Source organism: Entelurus aequoreus, linkage group LG09 (assembly GCF_033978785.1).
Source record: "Entelurus aequoreus isolate RoL-2023_Sb linkage group LG09, RoL_Eaeq_v1.1, whole genome shotgun sequence".
In the NCBI taxonomy this organism is placed as follows: domain Eukaryota; kingdom Metazoa; phylum Chordata; class Actinopteri; order Syngnathiformes; family Syngnathidae; genus Entelurus; species Entelurus aequoreus.
Window position 1 is genome coordinate 41,365,009 of NC_084739.1, and position 20,943 is coordinate 41,385,951.

The 20,943-nt window shown below is 37.8% G+C and overlaps 1 protein-coding gene across 1 annotated transcript in view; it reads right to left on the minus strand.

The window, feature by feature from the left end:
- LOC133657440 (gamma-aminobutyric acid receptor subunit pi) overlaps positions 1-20,943 on the minus strand; it is a 147,391-nt gene that overhangs the window by 18,759 nt on the left and 107,689 nt on the right. Inside the window, exons 6-7 of the mRNA XM_062058770.1 lie at positions 14,310-14,392; positions 509-646 (exon numbers count right to left, since the gene is read on the minus strand). Of these exons, the coding sequence (XP_061914754.1) occupies positions 509-646; positions 14,310-14,392 (221 nt within the window). The remainder of the gene's footprint in view (positions 1-508; positions 647-14,309; positions 14,393-20,943) is intronic.

Below are 20,943 nucleotides of genomic sequence, written 5' to 3' on the forward strand. Positions count from 1 at the left end.
TACTGGGCCATGGAGCGTCGTTGTCTCTGTAGCCTGATGATCAGTTTCGAGGCTGTTCTCCTATCAACCATTTATTATTATCACTCCTGAGTGGTGAGTACCTGTTAGTAAATAAGTGTGTGGAACATATCATTAAAGCTTAAAGCCTAAACAAGTGGCATTTTTATAAGTACGTCTCTCCATGAGTGCTCTCAATGTGTAACCGACACTAATAGCAGAGATTTACTGTTCCGTATGTATGTTCAACCAGAGAAAACAGACACTTTTTTTTCCGCATGAGAACTTGCTCCGAGGACAAAAAACAGTTATTTATGTAATGAGATCAAGAAGGCAAAAAATAAAGGCATACGCTTAGCTTCAGGGTTGTTTGGTCATGCTGACGATGCTGTCTGATGACAAAAATGCTCAGCGCATGTTTACGAGCAACCAGGGCTCCACCCATGTGACACAGCCACATACTTCTATTGGATACACTGAAAGGGTAAAAGTATTAGGAGTATTCAGTTACCAGTTTCATAGATGGCCTCTGACACAGAAGTGTAGTGGTCCTCCACTGTGTACTGAGCCAGCTGCAGAGTGTCGAGGCCGCTGACAGACTCATTCCCTCTGGTCCAGTAGAACATGACATCGTTGATATTGTAACCCCCTATAGAAGGAGTAACAGATGGAAAGTGAAATACAAATGCTAGACCATTGCACCAAATTAGTTTTAGAAAAGATTTGTCAGAGGAAATACATCATTTAGATTCTACAAAAGAAAATCCATTATATAAGCGTGATGGAATATTAACAGCAATTATGCATTTTTTTGATTACACTCAGTGTAGTGCACTCTTGGTCAAATGGAATACGCTTGGTGCATTAAGCTTGTGTCCTCGTATGACACAGCAAAGCTACTATTATGACGGCTCGCAGAAGATTATGTAGCGTAGATTGTCAGTAAAGCAAAACAAAGCACTGGTGAGGACACCTTGTAAAGTGAATTAACTGCCATACTAAGTTCTGCACCTCCCACGGTTAAGTTATTATGGGATTACAAGCTCCAGCTGGCGGCAAAGTCCCTTTTGGAGCACTACAAGTGCACAGCAATTTATAAAACTATCCAGAAAAACTACTTTAAAGAGGATGTGTTCCTCTCAAGGGGCGTATGCTGTGGGCAAGTCAGTACAACATTTCAAAACACCTGAAACTGACAAACTACAAAAACCTCCAAGAAGCTTTCAAAACATTGTTTTGTTCAATGTGTTCAAGCCACCGTGGAAAGAAAAAACAAAACATTTTTGTTGTGATCAAGCTAAAACAGCTTGACACAAAAGGTCCAATCGGAGTTGTTCAGGGATATGCAGCCGTCATGTAAACGTCCTGATGAAAGGCATAACTCTTGCCTTGTATGAAACAAAGGAATAATACATTATGCCTTGTACAGTATGCTTGGTACGGTAAAAAGCTGTCACCGGAATTTTACCGTAAAAATAACAGATGCACCGTTTTTAAATTTACAGTAATGCACTGTAAAGGTTTACGGTCAACGTCTGGCTGCAAAATCTACAGATTTTTCTTTACAGTGTAATGTGATGTACTTCTACTTGTTCATGTAGTAGTTTGTAAGCTTTATTGAGCATGAACAGGTTCAAATCCGATTCAGATCTACTGCAAACCGCTAAATAACAAAAGTATTAAGGCCATGTCCACATGAACACAGACACTTTCAAAATAATTCAGAAGCCAAAGCAGCATTACGCCTCTGTCAATATGATTTTTACTATGATATACTACATGTACAATGACATGTACTTTATCTTTATAATCAACCCAAATTTACATGGAGCACAGGGAACGTTATACATCTTTTTTAAAGGATAACTTTTTTTTTTATAATTTTGCCTATCATTCACAATCCTTATGTTAGACAAGAACACATATGTTTTTCTTGTTTTATAAAATTTTTCTTTCTTTCTTTCTGTCTTTCTTTTATTTCGAACATGAACACACTTACAGTATAATACATTACACAATTTCTTATAATTTCTCTTTACATCATGTCCGTAAAGGAGTAGGAAGAAGTACAGCTTATTTAATCCTACCCCTTTCCCACTTCAGAGCGTTTACAAATACATACTTTCATTTACTGAATTATTTTTGTAGCATAATTACATCAGTGAATGATTAATACAGCAGTTCTTGTAATAAATATATAAGTCAGTCATGATAAGCATACTGAGTTGAAGAAAATCCCATTTTCAATAAGGTTGAAGGTATTTCTCATAATTCTTCTTCTTTGTACTTTGTGAGCACTTTTAATTTGAACAACCTGTTAAACTGGATCATATCAGTACATTGTTTAACTTTTTACGTAATCCATTCCATAGTTTAATAGTCTAAATAGTAAATGAATGCGATCAAAAGTATCCGGCTTACTTTCAAAATAAAATAGTCTGTCTTTAAAGGGGAACTCCACTTTTTGGGGGAGTTTTGCCTATCGTTCACAATCATTATGAAAGACATGACGATGGATGTATTTTTATATTTTTTTTTGCATTCTAAATATTAAATAAATGCGACCAAAAGTTTGCTTACAATAGAGCCTACGGGAGCCACACAATTCCACCTACAAAGCCCTTAAAAACATTCAAACACCTCCATTGACGTTCTATATACATGATGTAAGTATATAGTGTGTTATTTAGTAACGGGCATATTTATAATAACTTTTAATATTTATGTAATTTGATAATTTTAAGCATAAGCATAACCTCCACATTAATTTCAAAAACACAAAACAACATTCTCTTTTTTTTTTTAACATTATCGCTGATTATTACTCACTGCAGGCTATAGAGAGTCAACAAACATAATAAAACATCACTTTCTGTGCACGGTCTGCTGTCATTAGGATGCTGATTGCTAGGATGTTTATATATTCTCATTTAGATAAAGAATGAACCACATGTCTTTTTGTGTCATTCTTGGCATTTCTGGTACTAAACTGGGTGTCAAAGTGTCCCAACTTGTCGGATTATATCCTCGTCCTTCTACTATCCAGGTGAGAGGCATTATTTATGATCTACAATAAACTTCCACAATGGAGTATTGTTGGCGTTCTTTGGACGTTTTTTTATTGGGTTTAATGGACAGAATGGAGAATCTCCCATTGGCTCCACTGTAAGCGGACTTACATTTTCGTTTATTTATTTTTTAATTTTTTAAATTTTTTTTAAATTTTTTTATTTTCCAAGATGGCGGCGCTTCAAGGCAGCGGCTTCTTGCGAGCGCTCCTGGAAGTGTAGACCGATTTGGCAAAAATACCCCTCAATTCAGTCAATTTCATGGCTGGCTCACAGCGTGTTCACTCCGTGATCACTTACGACCGACTTACGATTCTGGATGTGGAGAGATCGGGCCATTTTGGGCTGAAAGATGCGTGTACGGTGGACCTACTCGCTAGCTTGGGAATTCTTCGCGAGCTACATCCAGCAGTGGCCTTTGAAGCAGCGGCGTCCACTACCAGCGGAGACCGTCAACGAAAGAGACGTAAGCGATGCGCTCGGAAGCAGAAGCGGGGTTGTCGGGCGGGGCTAACAACAAAGCTAAATGCGTTGTTGTTAGCCGGGCTAACGAAAAAGCTAAATGCTAATCCACAAAGAAGCGCTAATAAGGAATCTGTTAAGATAGAACTAGCCAGCGCCAGGCTGGATAATCCCTGCACACATAGCAATTCTCTTAGAATAATATACAACTCACATAATGTTTTTTCTGCGTCAGAGGTGGACATGCATTTTACTGAGGTGGCAAACAATCTAAAAATTCCTGTCATATCAATTCCTAGATATGGTCGAAATTATTTAAAGTGCACTACGCATAATAAACGTAACATTATTAACATTGCTACTACGGATACTTTCAACAAAAACTCCTCAAAACAGCCCACTACCTATAATATGGGCTTTTTAAACATAAGGTCATTGTCTTCCAAAACGTTATTAGTTAATGAAGTCATCAGAGACAACAATCTTGATGTCGTTGGTCTAGCCGAGACCTGGCTCAAACCAGACAATTTTTTTGCGCTGGGTGAGGCGTCTCCTCCTGGCTATACGGGAACGCATATTGCCTGCCCCATTAAAAGGGGTGGGGGTGTTGCACTAATATACAACAAAAATTTTAGCCTTACCTCGGACCTAAATAATAAATATAACTCGTTTGAGGTGCTTACTGTGAAGTTTGTCACACCGCTGCCTCTGCACCTGGCTGTCATCTACCGCCCCCCAGGGCACTATTCGGACTTTATCAATGAATTTTCAGAGTTCGTTGCTGATCTAGTGACGCACGCCGACAATATAATCATAATGGGGGACTTTAATATCCATATGAATACCCCATCGGACCCTCCATGCGTGGCGCTCCAGACTATAATTGATAGCTGTGGTCTTACACAAATAATACATGAACCCACGCATCGCAACGGTAATACGATAGATCTAGTGCTTGTCAGGGGTGTCACCACCTCTAAAGTTACGATACTCCCGTACACTAAAGTAATGTCCGATCATTACCTTATACAATTCGAAGTTCTGACTCATTGTCAACAAACTAATAATAATAATAATAACTACTATAGCAGCCGCAACATTAATGCTGCCACAACGACGACTCTTACTGACCTACTGCCTTCGGTAATGGCACCATTCCCAAATTATGTGGGCTCTATTGATAACCTCACTAACAGCTTTAACGACGCCCTGCGCGACACCATTGATAGTGTAGCACCGCTAAAGCTAAAAAGGGCCCCTAAGAGGCGTACCCCATGGTTTACAGAAGAAACTAAAGCCCAGAAATTATCATGTAGAAAGCTGGAACGCAAATGGCGTGCGACTAAACTTGAGGTTTTCCATCAAGCATGGAGTGATAGTTTAATAACTTATAAACGCATGCTTACCTCAGCTAAAGCTAAATATTACTCAAATTTCATCCACCTCAACAAAAATGATCCTAAATTTTTGTTTAATACAGTAGCATCGCTAACCCAACAAGGGACTCCTCCCAGTAGCTCCACCCACTCAGCAGATGACTTTATGAATGTCTTTAATAAGAAAATTGAAGTCATTAGAAAAGAGATTAAAGACAATGCATCTCAGCTACAACTGGGTTCTATTAACACAAATACGACTGTATATACGACGGACACTGCCCTCCAAAATAGTTTCTCTCTCTTTGATGAAATAACATTGGAGGAATTGTTAAAATGTGTAAATGGGACAAAACAAACAACATGTTTACTTGACCCAATTCCTGGGAAACTTATCAAGAGGCTTTTTGTTTTATTAGGTCCATCAGTGTTAAATATTATAAACTTATCACTTTCCTCTGGCACTGTTCCCCTAGCATTCAAAAAAGCGGTTATTCATCCTCTACTCAAAAGACCTAACCTCGATCCTGACCTCATGGTGAACTACCGGCCGGTGTCCCACCTTCCGTTTATCTCGGAAATTCTCGAAAAAATTGTCGCACAGCAGCTAAATGAACACTTAGCGTCTAACAATCTCTGTGAACCTTTTCAATCCGGTTTCAGGGCAAATCACTCTACGGAGACAGCCCTCGCAAAAATGACTAATGATCTATTGCTAACGATGGATTCTGATGCGTCATCTATGTTGCTGCTTCTTGATCTTAGCGCCGCTTTCGATACTGTTGATCATAATATTTTATTAGAGCGTATCAAAACGCGTATTGGGATGTCAGACTTAGCCTTGTCTTGGTTTAACTCTTATCTTACTGACAGGATGCAGTGTGTCTCCCATAACAATGTGACCTCGGACTATGTTAAGGTAACGTGCGGAGTTCCCCAGGGTTCGGTTCTTGGCCCTGCACTCTTTAGTATTTACATGCTGCCGCTAGGTGACATCATATGCAAATACGGTGTTAGCTTTCACTGTTATGCTGATGACACCCAACTCTACATGCCCCTAAAGCTGACCAACACGCCGGATTGTAGTCAGCTGGAGGCGTGTCTTAATGAAATTAAACAATGGATGTCCGCTAACTTTTTGCAACTCAACGCTAAGAAAACGGAAATGCTGATTATCGGTCCTGCTCAACACCGACATCTATTTAATAATACCACCTTAACATTTGACAACCAAACAATTAAACAAGGCGACTCGGTAAAGAATCTGGGTATTATCTTCGACCCAACTCTCTCGTTTGAGTCACACATTAAGAGTGTTACTAAAACGGCCTTCTTTCATCTCCGTAATATCGCTAAAATTCGTTCCATTTTGTCCACAAGCGATGCTGAGATCATTATTCATGCGTTTGTTACATCTCGTCTCGATTACTGTAACGTTTTATTTTCGGGCCTCCCTATGTCTAGCATTAAAATATTACAGATGGTACAAAATGCGGCTGCTAGACTTTTGACAAAAACAAGAAAGTTTGATCATATTACGCCTATACTGGCTCACTTGCAGTGGCTTCCTGTGCCCCTAAGATGCGACTTTAAGGTTTTACTACTTACGTATAAAATACTACACGGTCAAGCTCCTGCCTATCTTGCCTATTGTATTGTACCATATGTCCCGACAAGAAATCTGCGTTCAAAGAACTCCGGCTTATTAGTGATTCCCAGAGCCCAAAAAAAGTCTGCGGGCTATAGAGCGTTTTCTTTTCGGGCTCCAATACTATGGAATGCCCTCCCGGTAAAAGTTAGAGATGCTACCTCAGTAGAAGCATTTAAGTCTCATCTTAAAACACATTTGTATACTCTAGCCTTTAAATAGACTCCCTTTTTAGACCAGTTGATTTGCCGTTTCTTTTATTTTCTTTTCTACTCTGCTCCGGGGTGGACCGCTAGCCTGTTCATCGGATCGGATGGGGACATCTCTACGCTGCTGACCCGTCTCCGCTCGGGATGGTTCCTGCTGGCCCCACCATGGACTGGACTTTCGCTGATGTGTTGGACTTTCACAATATTATGTCAGACCCACTCGACATCCATTGCTTTTGGTCTCCCCTAGAGGGGGGAGGGGTTACCTACATATGCGGTCCTCTCCAAGGTTTCTCATAGTCATTCACATTGACGTCCCACTGGGGTGAGTTTTCCTTGCCCGTATGTGGGCTCTGTACCGAGGATGTCGTTGTGGCTTGTACAGCCCTTTGAGACACTTGTGATTTAGGGCTATATAAATAAACATTGATTGATTGATTGATAAGTTAAAATGCATTAAAAAACATCTGTTGTCATGTCTTTCATAATGGTTGTGAACAATAGGCAACATTTAAAAAAAAGTGCAGTTCCCCATTAACAATCCTTATATAAGACAAGAACACATATGTTTTTCTTGTTTTATGCATTCTAATTACTAATTAAATGCGAGCAAAAATCATCTTACAATGGAGCCTATGGGAGTTGCTCTTTTCTGCCTATGAAGTGTTTATAAAAAACATCCAAACACCTCCATCAATGTTGTATATACATTATGTAAGTATATATGTAATGCAGTAATGTGCACATTTATAATAACATGTCATATTTACGTATTTTGATCATTTCAAGCATATTAATTTTGTAAACGTTAGCTTTTCCCTTCGACAACATCACTGATTATTACTCACTGCAGACTTCATTTGAGCCAACAAACATAATAAAACATCACTTACTGTACAATGTCTGCTGTGACTGGGATACCGACTGTTAGGATGTTGATATATTCCCATTTAGATGAAAAATGACTCATAATCCTCACAGATAAGAAAGAGAGGTCGAACCAAGTTTCTTTTCAGGCCTTTCTCGCCATTTCCGGGTCTACATTGAATGCTAAAGTTGACCGACTTGTCGGATTATGTCCTCATCCTTCCACTATCAGGGTGAGAGGCATTTTTTATGATACAAATTAAACGTCCACAAGCTGCGAGGCGATATAGAAAGCAGCTCTCCATCTGATGATGTCATTATAGCAGCACAAGCTACTATGTGATTACGGCGCCACTATAAATATTCTGTCTGCGTTAGCGCTTATAACAATATCACTAATACTTGGTTAATATTCAGGCCACGAAATGTAAATGGAGTATTGTTGCGGGTATTTAGATGTTTTTTTAGATGGTTTTATAGGCGGAAGAGAGGACCTCCCATTGACTCCATTGTAAATTGAATTTTTTTTGCGTTTACTTACGAGTTAGAATGCTTTAAAATTTTACTTGAACTTGAACAGTCAACTTTGGTGATGATTAATGGTTTAAAATGCATCAATCTTCTTGTCTCTCGTAATGAGTGTGAACGATAGCCCACATTTTTAAAAAGTGCAGTTCCCCTTCAAGTGCCTAAAGCGGGGTAAGCAACCCGCGGCTCTCGAAGTGCCACTCTAGTGGCTCCCTGGAGCACTTTTAAAAAAGGATTGAAAATGGAAAAAGATGGGCGAAATATTTTTTGTTTGTTTAAGTGAGTTTTAGGTTTGAGGACAAACATGACACAAACCTTCCCAATTGTTAGTAAGCCCGCTGTTTAATATGTTTGTGTGTATGCTTCACCGATGAGATTATTTGGTGAACATCATTTTGTCCTACTAAATTCGGCGGTTCTTGAACTCATCATAGTGTATACTGTGATGCAACAGTTTGTTGACATGTAAAATCATTCACTCCTTCTTTGTCTCATTTTGTCCACTAAAAGTTGTATGCTGTGCGTGAATGCACAAAGGTGAGCTTTGTTGGTGTTATTGACTTGTTGGAGTGCTAATCAGGCATATTTGGTCACTGCATGACTGCAAGCTAATCAATGCTAGTTTTGCATGTCTCAGGAGACATTATATGTATGTAATATTGGCTGCATTTCTGATAGTTGTTTGTCTGCCATGTTGTTCCAGACCACAGCAAACATTACCTAGCTTGCCAAAGATTGTAATAAATCTATTAAAAGAAGACAGCCTGCCGTTTCCTTAAACTTGGACACACACATCTATACCTTTGGCAATTAAAAGCCAGTAATTTCCAGGAGTTATCTCACCTTCTGAGTAGCCTCTGATTTACTAATGGTTTCTAATGTTGTAAAAATGTGTAGAATAAATATTACATTTCAACATTTCTGTCAACGAAGATTTGCTTCAGCCTGCGACACATAGTCATTTTGATAGTAGGCTATTATAGCTAATATAGACACGTCATGTGTTGCCTTCATTATAACACTTATATACGGCTTTTTATTTTATGCGGCTCCAGACAGATTAGTTTTTTGTATTTTTGGTCCGATAAGGCTCTTTCAACGTTTTGGGTTGACGGCCTCTGGCCTAAAGCGTAGAGAATACTAACAAGGAGCCAAGGTAAAATCTTGAATGTTTAAGTGCCAAAAGTGCACGTATGTGCATATGCTGCTGCAAACCTCTTGTGTAATTAATTATAAGGTATTTAATCATCAATATATCACATGTGCAATGAAGTGCCCATTGTCTTTAACATCAGTACACACTAACAAGGAGCGCAGGGTAGTTAGTTTTTATTTTTATGTTTTATTGTTAGTTGCGCAGGCGCTTAAATACCTTCAATATCTGTTGAAAACATTAGATAATGTCGCACCACTCTTATGACACAAAGCAAAAAGTCTTGCTTGTCAATATTGTAGCGGCGGGCTACGGGGTGTTAGCCAATGACTTAGGCTGGGAAGAGGGACTTCCGGGGAGAGATAGGGAAGTGACGTTGAGGATAGGAAGTAGAGGTTCGAGGATTGCCGGGCAAAGAGGGGAGACGCACATTGGGGTTGTTGTGTGGTTGAATCGCATCTTGTGCAATTAAGACAAGACAAAGAAGTTGTATGAGCCTATATTCCTGGGATTAGGGTTGGGTATTGTTTGAATTCGAACGATTCCGATTCCGATTCCGATTCTTTGTTTCGATTCCGATTCTTTTAAGAGGCAGGGTCAAAAAAAAGTTTAGGATATTTTAAATGAGCTAACTAACCTACAGTCTTTCTGAATAAAATAGTCTGACATTCTCCATCAATTTTAATTCTATTAACTTTTTATGAACTTTACTATAAATTCCTCACAGGGCTGTTTTCAACTAGAATATAAATATCAAATCTATGAACTTGAATATAAATATTATAAATTATGAATACATTTTCCCAGGGGTACACTTTCCTCAAGAGAGCTTTATTTTTGAAAACCTCATGAAAACACATTTACACATAAGTGTATGATGCAGCAGGAAACCTCATGAAAACACATTTACACATAAGTGTATGATGCTGCAGGAAACCTCATGAAAACACTTTTACACATAAGTGTATGATGCTGCAGGAAACCTCATGAAAACACATTTACAAACACAAGTGTATGATGCTGCAGGTACTGATGGGCTAACCTGGTGCAGAAAAGCAAATAAATAAAAAGCATGATCGAACCCAGGACCTTCGTATTGTGAAGCACGTGCACTAAACCCTGTTCCACCGTGCTGCCTCTGTGTCCCTGGAACTTATGCGTAGCAGCAGCAGCGTCATTTTCATCAATGTAGAGTGAAAATAGCGGTGTGTTTACCTTTAAACACATTCATCTTCGTGTGTGTAAAGCCAGAAAGGCCGTGTTGTTTTCTATAAACTGAACTTTCGTGTCAGTGCACAACCGTTACGTCATCAGAGGAGTTCAAGTTCAAGCCATGGACATGCATATGTTGAGGAGAGAGTTTTGGAACTCTTTCCTCTGGCCAGTGTTTACAAAGATGTGCGTTTTTAAGGCCAAAAGGCCTAAATGCATAGAAAAGTATGTGTTTATTAAAGATCCATGTTCGGTAGTTTGAACCGAGCACCGTTATAATATCATATCATATTGGGCCGTTGGGAGAGTGGTCGTGCCAGCAACCTGAGGGTTCCTGGTTCGATCCCCAGCTTCTACCAACCTAGTCACGTCCGTTGTGTCCTTGAGCAAGACACTTCACCCTTGCTCCTGATGGGTTGTGGTTAGAGCCTTGCATGGCAGCTCCCATCATCAGTGTGTGAATGTGTGTGTGAATGGTGAATGTGGAAATAGTATCAAAGTGCTTTGAGTACCTTGAAGGTAGAAAAGCGCTATACAAATATAACCCATTTACCATTTACCATTTATTATAGCAGTGCAAGTGTCCCTAATGTTGTGGCCAGTATTTGTACCTCACTTCTTTGGTGTGTTTCCCGCATTGTTCACTAGAGGGAGCAAGAGATACAAAAGTGCTGTTTATTGACTGTACTGTACATTGATTACCTGACATAAAGCCTTGTATTACTTGCTGTGTTATGGACTCTCTGAATAATTAACCAGAAGTGTGCATTATAAAGAGCAATGGTTCAGAGCAATTTGTTTTCCCCCATCTTGCCTTGACAACTATGGGCAGAAGTGCATTACAGTATACGAGGAGGAACTAACACAGCACACTTCTTGGTTCTTTGAAAATACATCGGCTCACAGGTTCAAATGGTCACCAAATGTACGTTACAGCAGATATATCTTTGACACCGTGTGCTGTCAGAAGATACTAAATATTTTACCACAATCCTGATATTAAAACTCAATGTTCTCCCCACAGTGACGCTGTATAAAACTGACTTTTTGCATAACTTTGAAAGAAATAAATCTTTGACAACATTAACACATGCGAGCGAGGAGGGAGAATAAAGGGAAAAAAGGCAAGATAAAGAAGAAGGAAAGAGAAACTTGAAGAAACTGAGTGAGAGACGAGAGGTGGAGATATTTAGCCAGGATTTATTGAGGCAGTGGAGGAAGGAGCTGTCATCCTCTCAGTTACTTAACTTCAACCTCCAGATGTCTTTTTGTCTGTTAAGGAGGATTGTGGCTCCTGTACTGTTTCGTTTGGGACTGAGGTCTTGGTGGGCTTTTGGAAGGGACTGGTATAGGCAAAGCCTGCATCATTTAAAAGAGTGACAGCAGATCCATGTGGGTGGATGAAACTGCAGAAGGGGGCTTTTTTCCCCCCCCACTATTGTATGTAATTTAGTTTTTATAAACTTTTACTGATAAAGATGCCTCAGCTGTATTCCTGATAAAATTAAATTAGATAACTTGTTTTTTGTACCACAGGGCACACCGGATTATAAGGCACACTGCCGATGAGCAGGTCTATTCAGGTCTATTTTCATTTTAAGGAGCATTAAAGGAGTCATAATATGATTTTTGTTCTATGTTTAAAACACTTCCTTGCAGTTTACATAACATGTAATGGTGGTTCTTTGGGCAAAATGTTTCACAGATTATATTTTACTGACCATCTCTTCAAGATGCACCGTTTTGTGGGCGGTCTTATTTAAGTAGCTTTACTTTGACCACATCTTCTCCACGCCATCTTTGTTGTACTAGTAGTTTTTAGCACTTCCATAGCGAGTCTACTGAAGGATATAAATTAGAACTGTACGCTATTTTGTATTAGAAATGGCAACAGTGGAGGATGCATGCACCACAACAAGAGGATAGAGAATAAAAGGAGTTTACCTACAGCCCGAATGCAGCTGAGATAGGCTCCAGCACCCCCCCGCCCCCGCAACCCCAAAAAGGACAAGCGGTAGAAAACGGATGGATATTTACAACAGTTTTAGCTTGAACTACAATGGTGGACGTGCACACATTTCCTGTAATATATACAGATTCCAAATACACAACAGTAGGAACTAATTGGTAAGAAAAGTTGGTTTTGCACAAAAGTTCGAAAGTCTCATAATAAGTGCCATTTTGCGGTCCTTATACACACACCATAATAATACCCGTACGTTGAAGCAAAGTACGTCTGACAATCCAAGCGGTGTGGCTTCATAGCTTATCAAAGTCGGATTTACACATTTTGACAGATTTTTGAGTGCTGTGTGTAATGTTCTGTAGTCTCAATGAAACGTCAATGTTTTGGTGTTGCTTACTTCTACACATTTAGTCCACATGTATCTTTTATGTGTGACTGCCATCTACTGGTCACACTTATCATTACGCCATGTACCAAATACAGTTGCCTTGAAGTCGGTAAGCACAACCAGGATTAATCTGTACATTAGACCCACTGGGTTATAAGGAGCCCTGTCGATTTTAAGAAACTGAAATAATTTTAAGAGCACCTTGCCACTTTATCTTTTTCTTGCCACTGTCATTGGCAGTACAGTACTTGTTATTCCAAGTTTCTGTGGAGGAAATGTTAAAGACCGTTTACCTCAAAACCTGTGACTCCACACCTTGGGATCCAATGTGTTGCACAACACGATACAATTAGCAGATTTAGAGTTAACCCCCCCCCCCCCCCCCCCAAAATGTATTATTCACGTTACAACAAAGAACCTACTCAGTGGCCAAGTGGTTAGAGCAGGGGTCAGAAACCTTTTTGGCTGAGAGAGCCATGAAAGCCAAATATTTTAAAATTTATTTCCGTGAGAGCCATATAATATTTTTAACACTGAATACAACTACCGGTAAATGTGTGCATTTTTAAGAAAGACCAACATTTTTAGAGTATAATAAGTCTCTTATTCTTTTTAATAAAATTGTTATTCTGAAGCTAACGAATAACAAATAAAATACTTTTTACCAATATTACGACTTCTTGAACAGGTGCGGTAGAAAATGAATGGATGGATTAAAATGCATGAGAATGTTTTATATTTTGAACGTTATTTTTAAAACTGATTACCAGCGGAATTATTCATTACTTATCGTGTTAAGCAATGTCAGCTAAGATTTATCAGAGAGCCAGATGCAGTCATCAAAAGAGCCACATCTGGCTCGAGAGCCATAGGTTCCCTACCCCTGGGTTAGAGTGTCCGCCCTGAGATCGGTAGGTTGTGAGTTCAAACCCTGGCCGAATCATACCAAACACTATAAAAATGGGACCCATTACCTCTCTGCTTGGCACTCAGCATCAAGGGTTGGAATTGGGGGTTGAATCACCAACAATTATTCCTGGGCACGGTCACTGCTGCTGCCCTTTGCTCCCCTCACCTCCCAGGGGGTGAACAAGGGGATGGGTAAAATGCAGAGGACACATTTCACCACACCTAGTGTGTGTGTGACAATCATTGGTACTTTAACTTTAACAATCGGCACCGATTCAGTGGAATAACCCTAAAATGGTCAAGACAACCCTCAGGATAAAGCAATAGAGTTTTGCTGATTAAACAAAACCTAAAATGTTGTCTTTTACAGTGTCTGTCAATACAAAACCCTTTTGTGTCGAGGCAGAATTACTGATACAGTTGTTGTATTAGATCCCAAAAGATTGCATAAAGCAAAGCTAAAGTAGCTTAACAAAGCTTATGTTGTACTAAAACAATCCAACTTGAACTTAGATACAGGACTTACAGCTCTCCAGTTGGAGTGTGCAGGTCTGCTTGTCCATCGGGTACTTTGTCAGATCCATGTTACAGGCCACAGTGGTGGTAATCCTAAAGAACATGAATGTAGAAGTTGTTAAACAATCCAAGACTTCAACAGTGCACAGAATATTGATGACATATTTGATACTTTAATTTAATTTAGATTTCACACATCTTGGAATAAACAATTAAAGGGGGACCTATGATGATTCTAATCTACATTTAATACACTAGTTTGTGGTATGAATTCCGATTGATAATTTAGTTTTTTTCCGGAATCATGCTTTTTAATGTCTATATATTGCTTTTATTTTTAGATATTCCATAAAAAAACATTATTACATATTTAATTTAGAGTAAATAGTTTTGACATTTGAAAAAAAATAAAATAAAAAATATGTCTATAATTTGACTTGATTTATTAAATTTATGAAATTATGGAACATCGTGGAACAATGTGCAATTTCCTAATATGCTTTATTCTAGCCAAGTATAAATGTAGGTATATTTTTTTTTTAAGTTTAGTGATCGTAAATTATTCTTAGTATTTAAACCAAAACCTCTGTTAGACATAACCAATTATTCCTGTTATTTGGTTATGTAGAATTTATTTAATCCCACTTTCTGTACTTCATTTTCCAATTCCAGGGCTCGAATTTAACCACGGCAACTGCGGCAAAAGCACCGACCACCCTTGTCTCTTGCCGTAATGCCTAAAAAATTGACCAACATCTGCGGCAGAACATGTCATGACCGCCCTTGACTTTTTACTTGTTAAAGGACTAGAGATGTAACGTAAACGGTATAATGATAATTTGTGATAAAAATTCCGACATTTAGTAATATGTCACATTTTTTAATTACCGAAATCCAGTCATTTATTAATGCATTTTAGGCAACACAAAGTCAGGCGCATGCGCACTAGCAGTGTTTGGCTTGATAATCATGGCGGACAAGCTACACTGACTTTCCTCCGGAGATTTCCCCTTGGAGTAAACGGAGCCAAGCGCTTGGTTTAACGTAATTTTCCCTCGCTTCCCGGTATGTGTTTAAGAGCGCACTGCTGTGTTTAGATGGAGACAGGTGTGGACAATATTGGAGACAAACGCACTTGTCCCCACACTAAAAGTATACAGCGGGGGAGAAAACTATTTGATGTTGCTTTTATTTACTCAATACATCGTCTATCAGCTGCTGTGACTGAGAGTTATTTAGTTGAGGAAACATGCAGCAGGCGATGTGTCGTGAACGTTGTAACAACTTGTTTATAAAGTCTTTAGTTTGTTGACTGGGATGTTCACTCGTCCTTTATTTAACTGCAAACTGTATCAGTGTTCAAACATCAGTACTGGCTAAAATGATTTGTCATCTCATCAAACTGAACGGAAGCTGTGAAGATTGTGTATTCGATGTGGGAGGTGTCACTCTTTATTTTTGTTGGCCAAACTGTTGTACTGAACCAAGAGAAGAACAAAGCTTGTTTAAGAGACTTCATCTTCATTAGCTAAACTGCTTTGTTTTATTTTAATATCAAAAAGTAAACACAAGGTTTTTTTTACATTACTTGTTTTTTTTCATGTCACAAAAGGTATTACTTCAAAAACCATTCATGTGACAGAGCATTTTGTTAATGTTTTATTGTGTATAGTTAATTCCTATACGACATATTTCTGCTCAAACTCTTAATGGATCCGTCCCGATACAGCATCTACATGTACATATAAATGTACATACATTTAAAAAAATTCATAAATAATAATTTTAAAAAATACCTACCTCTATCAAAATGTAAAAATAGTGATAAAGCCTTCATGAAATGACAAAAAGCTGACGAGTTATATATATATATATATATACAAATATATATATATATATATATATATATATATATATATATATATATATATATATATATATACAAATATATATATATATATATATATATATATATATATATATATATATATATATATATATATATATATATATATATATATATATATATATATATCTATATATATATATATGTATATATATATATAGATATATATATATATATATATATATATATATATATATATATATATATATGTATATATATATATATATATATCTATATATATATATATATATATATATATATATATATATATATATATATATATATATATATATATATATATAGATATATATATATATATATATATAATGTATGCATGCATGCTTTGGTATGAGGGGCCGTTAGGGACATTATTCAGAATTACCTCTTACATACATTACTGAAATGCTCTCACATAAACAACTGAAATATTTTTCTTTTATACACACTACTGAAACACTCTTATAAACACTACTGAAATGCTCTTACATACACTACTGAAATGCTCTCACATAAACAACTGAAATCTTTTTCTCTCACACACCCTACTGAAACACTCTTAAAAACACTACTGAAATGCTCTTACATATACTACTGAAACACTCTTATAAACACTACTGAAACACTCTTATAAACACTACTGAAATACTCTTACATACACTACTGAAACACTCTTATAAACACTACTGAAACACTCTTATAAACACTACTGAAATACTCTCACATACACTACTGAAACACTCTTATAAACACTACTGAAACACTCTTATAAACACTACTGAAATACTCTTACATACACTACTGAAACACTCTTACATACACTACTGAAACACTCTTATAAACACTACTGAAATACTCTTACATACACTACTGAAACACTCTTACATACACTACTGAAACACTCTTATAAACACTACTGAAATACTCTTACATACACTACTGAAACACTCTTATAAACACTACTGAAATACTCTTACACACACTACTGAAACACTTTTATAAACACTACTGAAACACTCTTATAAACACTACTGAAACACTCTTATAAACACTACTGAAACATTCTTACATACACTACTGGAACACTCTTATAAACACTACTGAAATGTTTTTGTCTCACGCACACACACACACCTGGAATTATTTTTCACTAGTATGTATAAACGCATTTCACCTGTGTGTGTGTGTGCTTTTTACACGTGTGTGTAAGGGACAGCAATTTCAGTAGTATGTGTGCAAAGATTTCAGTTATGTGTATGAGCGCATCTTACCATTGTGTATACGAGCATTTTACCACTATGTGTAAGAGCATCTTACTAGAGTGTGTGAGCGATGTTGCATTCCGGTTCCGGTATAATCCCCGCCCCTTTTCAGACAAGTTTATTTTTATTTTTTTTAAAGCCAAGTTGTGGACAAAATGTCTGCCGACAAGCAGCTTAACCGAGGCGGGAGCTCCACTTCATAATTTGAGGGCTTCAGCGGAGAATATAATAACACTTTCAATGCAACAATGGTCGGACTGCCGCCATGGGTCTCCCCCGCAGGACTCGTCACCTGCGGTGCCTTTCTCCTCCCGACAGCCGCAGCCTGGAGCACTCGTTCCATTGCGAGTTTGCACCGCACACATGCAACGTTTCAGTTCATGGACATCGGGGCAAAAGGAGGAAAAGGTAATTAGACATTATTTATTTCTAAATGATTTGCTGAATCACACGAAATGTAAGACAACATGGCATTGTAGTGAGCTACAATGGTAACATGTCGAAATGTGAGTCACGTCGTGTTACGTCAGTAGCTAATCATATACTAATGATAATGGATTGCATTTATTGAGCGCTTATCATCGACGAGATAAGGGGTCCCCAAACTACGGCCCGCGGGCCGGTTACGGCCCTCCAAAGTCCAACATCCGGCCCGCTGGGAAAAAAATAAATTTGTATTATTATTTTCAATCTGTCTTTTCTAATCTAATCCATTTGTTGGTGTTCCCTAGCCGCTCAGGCAAATCATATTGTCTACAAATGCATTTCCCTGTATGACGTATATTGTCTTAGCTGTTTTCATGTGATCTGATTGTTACATTCTTATTTCAGAGTCACCACACAGCTGCATGACCATTTCAACAAGGACAGAATAAACAACCTCTGGATTCATGGAACTTCTCTGCACACAAATATATTAATTGGAATATTCAATACATTTCTCATAAACATATTAAATATCTTTTTTTTTTTTTTCTCAAAAAAGGTTCCCTATGCCTTATTATTTATATATTTTTCAATGCTTCTTGTAGTCAGACAATAGATATTGTTTGTCTAAAATTATAGTTTAAGTTAATGTGTTAATATTTACACGTAGCCCCTAACCTAAATACAATAATCATAAGACACAAAAATTGTGTATCACAAGCGTTTGGGACAAGTTTGGGGAGATTTTGACAAAGTGTGTGTGGTGGTGGGGGCTGGATGACATTACTAGTCAGAACATAAAATAACTTAAAAACATCAACCGTAGAAACATAAATGTTCACAGCACAAACGTATTGCGGTGTTATTCTGATATTTGCAATAATAAAGTGGGCAACTTCATACAGGTCTGTATAACAGGTTCCTTATTTATTTCTTTTTTACAAAATGTTTAAACAAAATGTTAATTTGCAGAATACACTGCACAAGTGAAGAAAACATTTTAACAAACCTTATTATTCCCATGTTGTCCACTGAATAAAGTGCAGAATTGAAGTGAAAATGTCTATTCCATAGTTGCCATCATTTTCAAGTGGGTTCACTTGTTGAAAAATGTTCATTGTTGTCTCATTAATGTTTACATCTATGTCTGGAATTACACACCGACAAGTATTGAAAGGATATGAATAATGAGACATAAGGAACCTTTCTGAGCCAAAAAAGGTTGTTTTCAACACACTGTTGAAAATAATATTCACAATGTTTCTATGTGAAATTTATTGAATATTACTATTAATATATTTGTGTGCAAAGAAGTTCCATGAATCCAGAGGTTGTTTATTCCGTCCTTGTTGAAATGGTCATGCAGCTGTGTGGTGACTCTGAAATAAGAATGTAACAATCAGATCACATGAAAACAGCTAAGACAATATAAGTCATACAGGGAAATGCATTTGTAGACAATATGATTTGCCTGAGCGGCTAGGGAAAACCAAAAAATGGATTAGATTAGAAAAGACAGATTGAAAATAATACAAAAAAATTGTTTTTCCCAGCGGGCCGGATGTTGGACGTTGGAGGGCCGTAACCGGCCCGCGGGCCGTAGTTTGGGGACCCCTTATCTAGTCGATGATAAGCGCTAAATAAATGCAATCCATTATCATTAGTATATGATTAGCTACTGACACGACGTGACTCACATTTCGACATGTTACCATTGTAGCTCACTACAATGCCATGTTGTCTTACATTTCGTGTGATTCAACAATCATTTAGAAATAAATAATGTCTAATTACCTTTTCCTCCTTTTGCCCCGATGTCCATGAACTGAAACATTGCATGTGTGCGGTGCAAACTCGCAATGGAACGAGTGCTCCAGGCTGCGGCTGTCGGGAGGAGAAAGGCACCGCTGTGTGGCCGCTCAGGTGCCGCGTCCTGCGGGGGAGACCCATGGCGGCAGCCCGACCCTTGTTGCATTGAAAGTGTTATTATATTCTCCGCTGAAGCCCTCAAATTATGAAGTGGAGCTCCCGCCTCGGTTAAGCTGCTTGTCGGCAGACATTTTGTCCACAACTTGGCTTTAAAAAAAATAAAAATAAACTTGTCTGAAAAGGGGCGGGGATTATACCGGAACCGGAATGCAACATCGCTCACACACACTAGTAAGATGCTCTTACACATAGTGGTAAAATGCTTGTATACACAATGGTAAGATGCGCTCATACACATAACTGAAATCTTTGCACACATACTACTGAAATTGTTGTCCCTTACACACACGTGTAAGAAGCACACACACACACACACACAGGTGAAATGCGTTTATACATACTAGTGAAAAATAATTCCAGGTGTGTGTGTGTGTGTGTGCGTGAGACAAAAACATTTCTGTAGTGTTTATAAGAGTGTTCCAGTAGTGTATGTAAGAGTGTTCCAGTAGTGTTTATAAGAGTGTTTTAGTAGTGTTTATGAGAGTGTTTCAGTAGTGTTTATAAGAGTGTTTCAGTAGTGTATGTAAGAGTATTTCAGTAGTGTTTATAAGAGTGTTTCAGTAGTGTATGTAAGAGTGTTTCAGTAGTGTATGTAAGAGTGTTTCAGTAGTGTATGTAAGAGTGTTTCAGTAGTGTATGTAAGAGTGTTTCAGTAGTGTTTATAAGAGTGTTTCAGTAGTGTATGTAAGAGTATTTCAGTAGTGTTTATAAGAGTGTTTCAGTAGTGTTTATAAGAGTGTTTCAGTAGTGTATGTAAGAGTGTGTCAGTAGTGTATGTAAGAGTATTTCAGTAGTGTTTATAAGGGTGTTTCAGTAGTGTTTATACAAGTGTTTCAGTAGTATATGTAAGAGCATTTCAGTAGTGTTTATAAGAGTGTTTCAGTAGGGTGTGTGAGAGAAAAAGATTTCAGTTGTTTATGTGAGAGCATTTCAGTAGTGTATGTAAGAGCATTTCAGTAGTGTTTATAAGAGTGTTTCAGTAGTGTGTATAAAAGAAAAATATTTCAGTTGTTTATGTGAGAGCATTTCAGTAGTGTATGTAAGAGGTAATTCTGAATAATGTC